Source organism: Octopus sinensis, linkage group LG9 (assembly GCF_006345805.1).
Source record: "Octopus sinensis linkage group LG9, ASM634580v1, whole genome shotgun sequence".
Lineage (NCBI taxonomy): Eukaryota > Metazoa > Mollusca > Cephalopoda > Octopoda > Octopodidae > Octopus > Octopus sinensis.
The window spans coordinates 88,161,704-88,176,484 of record NC_043005.1 but is presented as its reverse complement, the minus strand read 5'-3'; the positions used below and the strand labels follow the sequence as shown (position 1 = coordinate 88,176,484).

The following is a 14,781-nucleotide window of genomic DNA, read 5'->3' as shown; positions in this document are numbered from 1 at the left end:
GCCAAGAACTTGCATGAAGTGAGGTAGCCAATTGCACATACCATCCACATCTAGTGAGAAAGTATTAGCACTGACAGAAGGGTGACTGATGTGGAGCTGAGATGTTCAGGTTTCAAGTCATTATTGAAATAAGCCTCTTTCAATTGATGCTCATGGATTCTGCTCATCTATTTACACGAAGAATAAAATTCTTAGGGGTCTGATGAAGTACTTTGAAGGGACAAAAGTTGAGTGATAAGGTGCTTGAATTGGACCCTTAATTCAACCCTTACGGACAAACGCAGGTGGCCGGTCACTGGCAAATGTTGGGTGGCACATTTATGGGAATCATCTAGACACTGTTTGGATGGTCATCAGGATTTGACATGGTTTAACATAAGGGGTGAAATGTTGCAGTGTGGACATGCTTTTCTCTTTCCACTGTCCAGTCTACCCTCTATGTTCTTGTGGTAGCCATTGTGAAATGGGAAAGGTGGACTTGGTCAGAGTTTGACAGTTGCTCTTCCTCTATACTGTATCAGTTGTTGTGGGCATCAAAACGTGGTTCTTGCAATGTGTGTGTGTGTGTTTTAGGAGTTTTATTGTTCTTGCTAATTGTATTGTAGTGGGTATTTAGCCTCAAATCAATGCTCATAGACCGAAGATCAAAGGCATTTATTGTTGTTGATGGTGGTGTTTGTGTTGATGATAACCAATCCTAACTTCCCAGACAAATGTCAGAGAAGTTACCCTTGGAAGATCCTCTACAGGTTTTCTTCACCTACTTAACCCTTATGAAATTATTCTATTTATATTATTATCATTACTATCATTGCTATTGTTGTTGTTTTCTATTTAGTATATTAGTTGTTATTATTAAAATTATTATTGTGATCATTATTATTATTATTATTATTATTATTATTATTATTATTATTATTATTATTATTATTATTGTCGTTGTTACTATTATTATTATTGTTATTATTATCATTATTATTATTATTATTATTATTATTATTATTATTATTATTATTATTATTATTATTATTATCTTCTTTGAATTTCGTCTTCAATTCTTGCTGAGTGTCTTCCTAGCACCTAGAGCAAAGAAACTCATTGTATACATTGGCAGGCCATCAAAATAAACACATCAGATTGTTCATTTACAAAGTCATGAGACAGAAAAAAGGGAAGAAAGACAGGGGAAAGAAGGAGAATAAAGAAAAAATGAAAAAGAGGAAACAAAGACAATAAAAGGGGAAAAGAAAAGGAAAGAGCAACAATGTTATTCTCAATACTTGTGACCAGTTACTAGTTAAGACAAACTTTTGCACTTCCTGCAAGGGTGGTAAGCCAGGGATTATCCGCCAATCGCTTTCAGTTCCCTTTTTAATCATTCCAAGTTTTCCTACAATTTCTGGTATTGTAACTGTCTTGAGATGCCACATGTTTTTCAATTCCAATCAGGAAATCTTTATATTTTCTGAGCTTATCAAGCTTTTTTGCCAAGATATTATGATCACAAGGTATGCTCATGTCAACCAGTAACCAGAAATTATCGTTTTGGTCTTTCACAACAATATCTAGTCAATTAGCTTTGATGTTCTGGTCTGTACATACAGGAAAGAGCCAAAGGACCGTTACGTTTTCTCCCTCAGTTCCAGCCTCAGGATGGTGATTATACCATATGTCAGCAGCTTTGATTTGATAATGCTGACATATTAACTAGTGTGGATATTGATCAACTCTGTCATGTCAAGATTTATACTCTACTGATATTAAAAATATTTTTCCTATCATGTCTGTAATAGATTTGTGACTATTCGGTGGTGCAGAAGTATTTTTGACTTTTGTTTTTAGCGATATAGGTACTCATGTAGTACCCTTGTGTATATATATATGTACATATCTAATATTGTATGTATATATTTTATTAATTTGTCTGTTCGGCTGATAATTCGCTTACCACTCGTGATGGTATTTTAATAATATCATCCCTATATTTATTTATAATTTCTACAAATTTCGTTTGTTCCTATAGTGCTTTGTGACTTCAAACAAACTTTTGCAGACATGGTGGGGGAAAATGTTAGTAGTAATTTAGCTGGCAGACCTTGGCTGATGAAAAATCAGGCACCTATTTGGCGCTAAATTTCGAAACCGGTACCAGGTTGACCAGCATTTACTTGTTCTGATCCAGTAGAGGTAAGACATCATTATTGTTCACTGATATTTTTTCCTATCATGTCTGTAATAGATTTGTGACTATTCGGTGGTACAGAGGTATTTTTTACTGTTTAGCGATATAGGTACTCATGTAGTATCCTTGTGTATATATATGTACATATCGAATATTGTATGTATATATTTTATATATACATGTATATGTATACAGACAGATATACCTATAAATACACATACATATATATTTACACACACACACACATATATATATATATATATATATATATATATATATATATATATATATATATATATATATATATACACACACATATATACACATATTTATATATATACATACATATATAAAAAAACATTGGTCAGAGAACAAACATCAAATTCGAGTCAACGAGTTTCTAGCTAACAGCACGCCTCCAAACATTTGATCATATATAAATATTACCATGGTCTTTCAACATACACATACACACAAGCACACGCACACACTCAAACACGCGCGCGCACATACACACAAACACATACCCATACGTATACAAACGCACACACACGCACATAAACACACACACACACACATACACACACACACACACACACACACACATATATATATATATAAGAAATGGAGAACAAATCAATAAATTGAACAATTATAAATTCAGTTTAATCTAAATATTTAAGCATATATGACTATTTGATGAAGCATCATTACATATTCAAACAGATTTGATTATTCTAGAAAAAACTTCCTTTTATTAATGAAGCGGAAACAGCTGTAATTCTTGGTATGTGCCATGTGTTTGGATAAAATATTTAAATTGAATTGAATTTCTAATTGTTCAAATTATTGTTTTGTTTTCCATTTGTTATTTATATTTATAAATAAACTGTATATTCATTTTTTATTTACCTGTTGGAATAACATTGCTATTAATATAGAATATAGATAATGTAAACCAGTAAATTCATAATTCATCGGATATTTAATTTCCCTTAGGTCATTTACACCTAGCTAAACTATATATATATATATATATATATATATATATATATATATATATATATGTATATGCGTAGTGCGTATATCTATATATATAAAACTGAGAATGTGTGTCTGTGTGTTTCCCTAAAACTTAAGAACTACACAACCAATTTCATTCAAATTTTACACATGCCTTACTTAGGGTCCATGTAGTTTCATGGGCAAAAACTGTTCAAATTCTTGCCTTGGGCGAGCCCATAGCAATATCATATCTTCTCCATTATTTCAGTATTACGTGTTAAAAGTGAAACAAAAACATTTCTCTATTTTATGTCAGATACTTTCACTTTAACAATAAAAATTAGAGATAATAATAACAACTGAATTATATGTAGTAAGTAATAATTAAAATCAAACTAAAGTATAATATAATAATTAAATCGTAACATAACAATTAAAAGTAAAAATAGCAATTGGTATAAAATTGCATCAATGACTTGAATAAGTGGTTTCACATGAATGGGAATAAAACATAAATAAAATGGAATAGTCCAGATGGAGCTGTGCACATACCCTTTACCACGGCTTTCACATTAGATTATTTGCTAATTAGCTAGCAGTAAGTATCTATATGAAGTTTGGCTGTTTGTAATGTCTGTTTTCTCGAACAGCCGCTTCTACTGAGTACTGCTGTTGGTTTATTTCTCATCCATAAAGGACTATAGCTTCAACTGAGTACTTCCTTTTGATTCACCGTAAGGTTTGTTGTTATTATTATTGCGGTTTAACTATTGTTATCACGTATGTTGGTTCCTCGTAAGGGAAGCGTTGTTGTGTTGCATTTGTTAAATAATTGTAAACCGTAACCCTCCCCCTCTGGGAAAAGGAGCTTTGGTTATTGTTTAAAAATTGAATTGTGTCCATGTTTAGGGAAATTGACAATATTTTCACCGTTTATACGGAAGCATTTTTGTTAAAATGTCTTCGATAGAAGAAAGTCCAAAAATGAATTTCGCTGCAGCCGTCGGCGGGCGCGAACTCATTAAAATTAAAATGCAAGAAATACAAACCTATTTCGGATTGATCACCAACAAAGACGGTGAATCTAGGATAACACCACCAAACGAAATAAAAAATTAAATTAAAGGAACGACTATTGTCTATAAAGTATACAATGTATAGAAAAAAAAAGATTTGAACACCTGGAGGAAAGTACCATTGAAAAGTGTCTTGGTGCGACTATGAAAGATATCAAGTATCTAACCAGAAGCGGTAAATTAGCCACAATAGAAGCAAGGTTCGAGTCAACGGAGCGTGCAAAGGAGTACTCGACTCGAATCTTGCAAAGTGGAAATATTTTATTTTTGCCTTTATATCTGGGACATAGGACGTCCCGGATAAAAATTTAAAATGTCCCCCCAGAAGTAGAGGTAGGCTGGATTGTAGCCACACTTCTATACAAGAGGGAAGACAAGATACAATTGATCGATATTTCAAGAGACGGGCCTTCAATTCCAGTCTGTTATATATTTTGAGTATTGTTATCACTAGCGATATCAAGATATAACGTTGTATTTTGTATTTTATGTGTAGATGTATATATATAGATGTACATGTAATATGTACACATATATATACACATATATAAATGCACAAGCACTATGACCCGGCAACGACGGGTCATGATACTAGTATATATATATATATATATATATATATAAATATATGTATGTGCGTATATATATATATATATATTTATATATATATAATTATATATACACACACACACACGCTCACACACATATAAGCATATGCACTTACAATCCTATAGTGCATTAGTATCATTTCTTGTGTCCACTTTTATGATATATCCATCTGTCTCTCTATCTCTCTGTCTGTCTCTCGGTCTAACTCTGTGTGTATGTGTGCTCACATACATATATCTATATACACACAGACATACATACACACTCATGCGTAGTACGTACATACATACATAGATATATACATACGTATATACATACATACATACGTACATTAAGATTTTATTCCCTCTGCAGATTGTCCCGGTTTCATAGGGTGAGTTTCTTCCTTGAGAATTGCATCAGTTTTAGTACTGGAAGGGAAGAAAGAAAGAAAAAGAGGAAAGAGCCAATCAGACATTTAGCACAATAATGTTTAATATTTGAAATATGATGATAATGAGGAAGTGGAGGAGGATGATATTGCTTCGGCTGATGATGCAAATGATGCAGATGACGTTGGGCAAGATGATGGTGATGATGATGATGATGATGATGATGATGATGATGATGATGATGACGACGACGACGATGATTAAGGATCTTTTTAAATCAATGATGTTATTGTTGCACAAACCTTCCCTGCCACTGCTGCTGCTCCTGGGAGTTAGCTAGTCTCAGCTCATATCCATTCAAGTATCACTGACTCACTCCTATTCTGCTCCTCTTTTCACTCATACAGTGTCCACCCTTCATTGCCCTGCATTAAACACCAGTGACATTGCAAGGGCAGCCAACAAAAGGGGGTAAAGCAATCACATTCTCAGTAAATGGCGAAAATGGGTTATTTTTAAATTTTTATATCTCTTATTTTTTATTTGTTGCAAGTACGAGTCTGTGGCCATGCTGGAGCTCTGGTTTGAAGAATTCTAGTCTGGTACATAATCTATTGGCGTCCTTTTGCTGAGCCACTATGCTGTGGGACTATATACAAACCAATGCTGGTTGTCAAGAGGTGGAGGGGGAACAAACAACCAGAAACGCACACACATATATATATACATACATTCATGCATAGATACATATATATATATATGTATATATATATATATATATATATATATATATATATATATATATATATATATATATATATATATATATATATATATATATATATATTATATATATATATATATATATATATATATATATATATATATATATATATATATATATGTATATATATATATCTGTGTGTGTGTATGTCTGCATGTGTGTGAGTTTGTGCTTTGTAGATCCAATAAATGTAGAATCAACAAAAATGGACTATATCTGTCTATATCTATCTACCTATACGTACATAATACAACAGGCTTCATACAGTTTCCCTCTACCAAATCCACTTATAAGGGTTTGGTTGGCCTGAGGGTATAGCAGAAAACACTTTCTCAAGGTGTCATGCAATGGGACTGAACCTGACATCATGTGGTTGGGAAGCAAACTTCCTACCACACAACCACTTTATTTAATTTTTCTTTTGGAATTTTGTGCCTCTAAGAAGTTTTTGTCTAGATCCACAGTTTTGCCCATGCTACTGCACTGCTAACCGCAGCAGCTAATCTTTCCTTCCCAGGACATTGTTCCAAAGTAACTGGCTTTGTTTTCTGGCCATTGTCCCTCAATATTCAATGTGTCCTTCCTTTTTCTTTCAGGTGACAGACTGTAATTTCTAGCAGGTCGAATGATCGATTAAAGTCTTGCTTCTTGGTTTATTATTATGATGATGATAATTACTATGTTGCTTATAGTGATTGTTATGATAATGTTAATGCTGACAATAATGTTAGTGATGACAACGATAATAATGCTAACAATGATGATGGTGATCATGGTGTTTAAATCCTTTAAGAGACACGTACACTAACTCCAGTTGTCCAGATTTGGTCAAATCTCTGAAGTTGTCCATCATTTTCCGGTTGTTTGTTTCGGGTAACAACAATGACAATAGCCCCGCTATTATGGAAAGTGCTCCCATAAGAACCATCGGCAGTATTCGACCAACCTTGCCAGAAACCAAATCTGACTGAAAGAAAAAAACACAGCAAATTAAAAATATGTTTTATTTATTTTGTTACTATTGTTGACTTTTGGCCCCAGATCATTACTGAATAAGCATACTTATGGTCAAAGTTGTTCCCATTCTGTGCTAATTTCAGCAGACACAGACAGACACACACACACACACACACACACCACACACACACACATATGTATATATATATATATATATATATATATATATATATATATATATATATATATATATATATATATACTAGCTGAGGTACCCGGTATTACCCGAGAGTGGGTATATTCTCAGTAACCATTACAATACCTCTCAGACGAAAAACGAAATCAAGATATAGGACAGATAATAGAAGGCGCAAGCAAATTCATTCAGGAAACAACAATACAAATAAATACGTGTGGAATCGGAAAATGACAATCGTTTGGTCAGATGAGTGGAAAGCTGCAAATAAATAATCAATGGAAACACCAAGAAGGGAATTGTAAAGGAGTGCTATGAAAAAAAAGGACATAAAAGTTTGAAAAGTAAACAAAAACTATTTAGAGAAAAGGTACTTAATTTGACGACTGTGTTTCATGAATATAGTTCCACTGATCGTGAGGAACAAAAATCGATTGCAACGCTTAGAACCGGCAAGTTTAAGTGCAGGTGTTAAGAACTTACATGTTGCATATTTAGCACACAATGTTGCAACGCTTAGAATCGATAATTTTAAATGCAGGTGTTAAGAAAATACATGTTACAGCAACCTGGGAATGCTGAAATAATTGATGAACATTTTAATCCCACAACAATTTGGGCCAAATTTCTTTAATCAGTTAATCAAAAATCATCATACGCTTTGTTTTAGTGGCCTTGTCTCAACCTATCCTTAACGCATATTCCATCTACGTATAAAATTTCAAGAAAATCAGTTCAGAAATTTAAAAGTTATGGCAGAAAATAACATTCATATGAGAAATTGCATTGAAAGGCCCTCCATCTGTTGCAATTAATGCGTACATAGGAAGCACAAGAAAACTGCATATACGCACTGGGTTCGATATAATCGACTTAATCCCTTTGTCTGCCCTTGTTTGTACCCTCTATGTTTAGTCTCCTGAGGGCAATATATATATATATACTCTTTTCCTCTTTTACTTGTTTCAGTCATTTGACTGCGGCCATGCTGGAGCACAGCCTGTAGTCGAGTAAATCGACACCAGGATTTTATTCTTTATAAGCCTAGTACTTATTCTATCGGTCTCTTTTGCCGAACTGCTAAGTTACGGGGACGTAAATACACACCAGCATCGGTTGTCAAGCGATGCGGGGTGACAAACACATATACACAAACATATACACACACATACATACATACATACATACATACATACATACATACATACATACATACATATATACGACGGGGTTCTTTCAGTTTCCGTCTACAAAATCCACTCACAAGGCTTTGGTCAGCCCGAGGATATAGTAGAAGGCACTTGCCATGCAGTGGGACTGAACCCAGATCCATGTGGTTGGTAAGCAACCTACTTAACCACACAGCAACTCCTGTACCTATATATAAACGAGAACTGACACCTTTATGTTATATATATATATATATATATATATATATATATATATATATATATATGTATATTCATTTTAAAAATGTAACCACATACGGATCGTTGGCGATTTTTTCCTCCGTCTTCCTTTTCAATTGGACTTTTCTCTGACTCCTGTTTCTGACGAAGAGCTTTCCTCGAAACGTAAAACCATCTTTTATTTCTTTCCTGAGTGTCTGTTAATACTTTGCATGTACCAAGTCCTCGCGTTGTTGTTTCTTCTCGCGCTTGTTCTTCGTTTTTTAGTGGGGGATTTACTATATATATATATATATATATATATATATATATATATATTATATATATATATATATATATATATATATATATATATATATAAATATATAAATATACATATATATATTTGTGTGTGTGTGTGTGTGTGTATACGTTGCTTGTACCACATCCTTGCGTTGTAGTTCTATTCTTCTGATTTTTCTTCATTTTGGGGGGAGAATTTACTATATATATATATATATAAATATATAAATACAATATTAGGGAGTATAGCTCCAAACTTACGGGGGAAATTCAATTTTGTATTAAATCAAATTTCACAATATAAATATATAATATATATACGTTAAAGAAAAACCACTATTATATAATTCAAACAATGATAGACATAAAACATATCATATAGAAAAATTAAAATATATTATAAAACACATACCTAGATCATAAAAAGTACATAATAATGAATAAACATTATATAATAAAAAGACTACTTATAGTTCGTGGCTATAACTTCAATTCGAATTACAATTAAATTTAAATTTAATCCCAAAACAATTCAATTTAAAAGTATAGTCACTCATCAGGTCAACAATAATAACATTAATAGTTAAATAAATACATATTTTTAATAAATAATCAAATAGAATTAAACAATATTTCTTAAAGAAATAAAATCATGATTCTTCTTATAGAAGAAACTCCGTTAGCTAAATTTGAAACTTAAAAAGTAGGATCAGGTGTCTATAATACATTTATCACGTTAAAAACCTATGGTAAAAAAATGAATAAATATATAGAAATATTTATTTTATCTGTGAAGATATATTTTAGTTTTGAGAATAATTTTAATAAACTATAATGTATCTTTACTGGAAAAATAAAAGTCCAATTAATAAAAATACTAAAAATAAATCATATACTTAAGTTAAGCTAAATTACTATAATTTAATCTAAACCAACTTGCTGCCGACCAAAGTAGGTCCTATGAAACAAACTTTCTGTTTTACGGTGATAATAAAAATTGCACATCAGATTTAGGTTCCAAGCAGCAGCTTAATAAGAGATTCAATTTTTGGCACAAGGCCAGCAATTTCGAGGGAGTTGGGGTAGGTCAACTACATCAACCCCAATATCTAACTGGTACCTATTTTATCGATTCCGAAAGGATGAAAGGCAAAGTTGACCTCAGTGGAATTTCAACTCAGAATGTAAAGACGGACGAAATGCTGCCAAGAATTTGTTCCAGTCTGTTAATGATTCTGCCATCTCACCACCTGAAGTAGCAGCTTAATAATAACAAAGTTATTCCACTAAATTCTTCGTTATTTCAAAATTAATTAAAACAAAGGCTGTGTATTTCAGAAATGTGGTAACAAAAGGCTTAGCTATTTTACTAAATTCTTTGAAACAAATACAGTGTATTTCATCTCAAATACGGTAAGAAAAGGTTTATAGCCATTGTGCCTGGTCTGATGGATAATATTTCCTTATTCGTATGTTATGTAAATCCACAGAAAGATAAGCCTAGCTCTGTCTCTTTACTAGTTGTGCTGGTTCCACGATGGATGGACTAACAAAAGGGGCGAACAACAAAACAAATAGCAAGTTTGAAAGAATTTAAATACTTACAAAATTGAGAGTGTAAGGTGCCAAAGCGCCGCCAACACGGGCAAAGGTGGACATAGTCCCCAATGCACCATTTCTTATACAAGTTGGATATAATTCCAAAGTGTATAAAAACACGATTCCAAAAGCTGCAGTGCTAAACATACGGCCTAATATCGAACTGGCAGTTAACATCCATTGATGGGCTGAAAAAGAAAAAGATAAAAGACAGAATTCTTAAGTAAAAACAACAAAAAAATCCTTTTCGGTATTTCACAGACATGTGGACCCTCAATATAATTCTCTGGTAAAATCCAAAGGACACAATGGCTGACTCAGCTGTACATAATTTCTATAAGTGGGCTTCACTACAGTTTTCATCTACCCAGTCACATTCAGAAAGCACAGGCCCTCACAAATTGTGGGTTGCTACCCAGCATGCTGGAAACCCACAAGGAGTGAGTGACCCCTTAGCTTTTTTTGCAGCATGTCTTTAGGAATCCCCTTGAAACCCAGGCTATGTCTTCTTCAATAATTGGCAGAGACTTGGTCAGTGGATCCTCTGCGATGGTCAACAATCAACAGCAAGATGAGCTGTTATGGATCCCACTATCCCAAAGTGTATGTGTGCATGTGACTGGGGACCACATGTGAACTTGTGACCCCACTGAAAGTCGGAGCAAGGAACCATTTGATCATACGGAACATTACATTGAACCCAGTGCTTGACTGGTTCTTTAGTTTGATCGTGAAAGAATGAAAGGCAAAAACGACCATGTCAGGATTTGAACCCAGAACACAAACCAGAAGAAATGCCACTAAGCATTTTGTCTGGTGCAGCAATGATTCTGTCATACTAAAACACTCACAACACTTGAAACAACAGAAAACATGCGATTTGGGCTTCGAATAGGTAGACCATCCACCTTGACTTGGCCCCCTCCGACTACCACCTCCGTCCACAACTGAAGAAAGTCCTAAAGTGAACAAAATTTCACACTAATTTGGGTGGGATCTTTTCTAGAGACGCTTGGTTGGAGGCCCAGCATTTTGATTTCTTTTTACAGGGCTTACATAAAACTGAAGGACTGCCGCAATATGTGTGTGGATCTGGGCGGTGAATATGTTGGGTAAAATCACAATTAACTGATCCTTGTATATTTGAAAACCAATCTTCAAATAGAGTTCCTGTCCTGTCATCAAAGCTTTTTAGTTTTGCTTCCAGATTACAGGAAGTTTCGTCTTATCAATTCCTTTTAAAGCACGGGGTTTTCAGATCGATAAATAAGCATGGGCTTGAGTGTGCAGTCCCCTTCACAATATCCTCCCAGCTTTGAATTCTGGCAATAAATCCCCGCAATAAAAGTCCTTGAAGGCATTCGTTTCCAAAATAGGCCCCTCTCATCCACATGAAATATTAGAGACAGTATAAAGCCTTCTTCTTCAATCAAATCTTTTAATTGGCGAGGAAAAGTTTCTGCAGCTTTTTGATCTGCGCCAGACGGTTCTCCTTGGATTTTCACATTGTGTAGATTTGCTCGTTTTTTGAAATAATCGAACGAATCATTGCTCGCCACAAATGTTTAATTTAATCCATCTGATTTATCCTTAAGCGAGTTATAAAGGGAAATTGTTTTACTGCAAGTTATAGCCTGACTAAGTGGCATATGAAGTCTATGAATTTGATGGTTTATCCAATGTCAAAAGGTTTTCTGTGCGTGAAATTAAACTTTCATTATCTTTTCATCGTGACCAAGTTGAATTTAGAGAGTCACTTCCTTTAACTTTATTTAAATAATCTTCCTTTTACTTCAAGATGGTACAAACAGATAAAGGAACCATATCAATTTTTTGTTTTTGATAAATCTTTAACAGTTGCACCTTTTTTTGTGTTGTTTAATCAATTCGTATTTTACTTCTAAAGTAATTGCTTTACATTTCTTCTTATCCCTGCTTAGCATCTCAGAATTCTTTCTTTTGGAAGCCATCACAAGGGTATTTCCATTGTCCGGAAATCTTTCGTCACACGTCTGTGACCTCTTCAGCGACACTTTCCGCCCTCATCTGTGCTCTTGCTCCGCTTAGTCCATTCTGTTCTTCTGTGATGTGTATCCTTATATGCGCATGCGTTTGCGTCTGTATTTGTGTATGTGTGTGTATGTGTGTGCGTGTGTGCGTGTGTGCGTGCATGCGCGTACGCATATCAATGTGTTTTGCATGTTATAGACTTTGTTCTTAGTAGTACTATGGCCCACCCCTTACCCCTTCTCCTTCCCCGTTGCTTCCGTTGCCCTTGACCACGATTTTTGGTACTATACCTGTACCTCTTTGTGTTTGTGTGTTCGCCCACAATGTTGCTATCTTGATAGTATTAGTAGTAGTAGTAGTAGTAGTAGTAGTAGTTGTTCTTGCCGTTGTTGCTGTTGTCGTTGGTCGCGTTGTTGATGTTGTTGTGGGCGTTTGTGAAATTACTGTATATGTGTTTGTGAGTGTATATGGGTTCACTCACTAGGTTGTTTGTATCCATGTCACTTTCATAACGCCTTTATACAACTTCTGTTTTTGTTTATCTATTTATCTCTATTTCTTGTATAGGTATGTCCATATTTATTTACTGTGTGTATTATACTGTTTGTATCTATTTTTCTTCCTTCTGTCTTTAGCTGTCGTGTTGTATGGTGTGGTGGTGGATGTTATTTTTCTGCTTGTGTTTCCTGCTGAGGTTCGGTCTATCTATTGCTATGTGTGTAACCTTTGTAATCTGTCTGAGTATCGAATCAGTTTTATGCGTTGATAATACCTTAACCTCTATGTTATTAACCGAGCCTCTATGTTCTACTTGAACATATTGGTAGAGCACTGACGAACATTTCTCCTCTTTGAGTTCTCGCCAATGTCCATCTGTATGCTCCCCTGTGCTGCGTGCTGTCTCTCCATTGTAAGTGGTTACCTTATTCTTTGACAGATATTCTCTAGAGCAATACTGTGTAAAAGCAAAAATAACACCAACTTGAACTTTTAATTTGTTGTCTCTTAAGATCTCTGGGTGAGACTTTGAGTCAATTTGTAGGAATACAAAGCAAAAGCCAAGCATATGGTCATAAGACGAGCATTATCACTGTGAGAAGGATAACCTTCCATGAAGGCATCTTTGAAAGCTCAGAGCTACTGGATAATTTACTGACTGGGAAATGTTAAGAAACATTTTTTTACATAACATTATTTCAGTTTTTAAATAAACAATCGGGCGTGTTTATCAATGCATACAGTGAGTTTATTTGCCCTAGGTATTGAGAAGTCACTTGGCAGAAATAGAAACGAAGTTGAAGGAAGGAGCAAAGCATGATGATGATTCTGATGGCAATGTTGATGATGGTGTTGGTGGTTTCAAATTTAGGTACAAGGCCTGCAACTTTAGACAGAGTGATCATATCGACCCCAGAACTTAACTCTGAAGTATGACAAGGAAAGTTGACCTCAGCGGCATTTGAACTCAGAATATAAAGAATCAGAAGAAATGCTGTTAAGCACTCTAATGATTCTGCCATTTCACTGTCTTCATAATAATAATAATAATAATAATAATAATAATAATAATAATAATAACAACAAGAACAAACATACAAATATTTAGGGATATATGAAGGCTCTGGTATTCAGCATGCAAGCATGAAAGAGAAAATCAGGAAGGAATGTTATAGGAGAGTTCGTGCAGTCCTGAAATCTGAACTAAATGCACGTAACAAGGTGTTAGCTATAAATTCTTTAGCAGTTCCAGTTGTTACTTATAGCTACAATGTGTTGAACTGGAATATGAGTGAAGTAAAGAATATAGATAGAAAAATACGCAAGCTGCTGAGTTGTAATAGGATGCACCACCCAAAGGCAGACGTAGATCGCCTTTACCTTCCCAGAGCCCAAGGAGGTCGAGGCCTGATCCAATTTGAACTAGCTTACAAAACAACCACAATTGGACTGGCCAAATATCTCGAAATATCAAATGACTGGATGCTAAAGCTTGTGGAAAATCACGAGAGACGAAAGAAGCTTCATTCTATCATAAAGGAAAGCAAAAAATTTGCTATTGATCTCGTGCAGGATACCCAAACTGAACAACCCGAGGGAAGTACGGCAACTATTGTTGCAAAGAAGGTGAAAATGATGGCAATGAAGAAAGCGCACGAGCAATTGGCTGATAGGTGGGAGGAGAAACCTCTGCACGGCAAATATGTGACCCGCAGCAAACAAGCTGATGTTGACCAGAAGCAAGCCCATCAGTGGCTACGAAGCTCAGGGCTAAAAGCAGAGAGCGAAGGTTTCATCCTGGCT

The 14,781-nt window shown here is 34.5% G+C and overlaps 1 protein-coding gene across 1 annotated transcript in view; it reads right to left on the bottom strand.

Annotated features, from left to right (window-relative positions):
* Positions 1-1,046: 1,046 nt before the first annotated feature.
* The window catches only part of LOC115215457 (organic cation transporter-like protein), a 31,354-nt gene continuing 17,619 nt past the window's right edge, over positions 1,047-14,781 (bottom strand). Inside the window, exons 7-10 of the mRNA XM_029784621.2 lie at positions 10,477-10,658; positions 6,831-6,994; positions 5,203-5,282; positions 1,047-1,080 (exon numbers count right to left, since the gene is read on the bottom strand). Of these exons, the coding sequence (XP_029640481.2) occupies positions 5,204-5,282; positions 6,831-6,994; positions 10,477-10,658 (425 nt within the window). The 3' untranslated portion in view covers positions 1,047-1,080; position 5,203. The remainder of the gene's footprint in view (positions 1,081-5,202; positions 5,283-6,830; positions 6,995-10,476; positions 10,659-14,781) is intronic.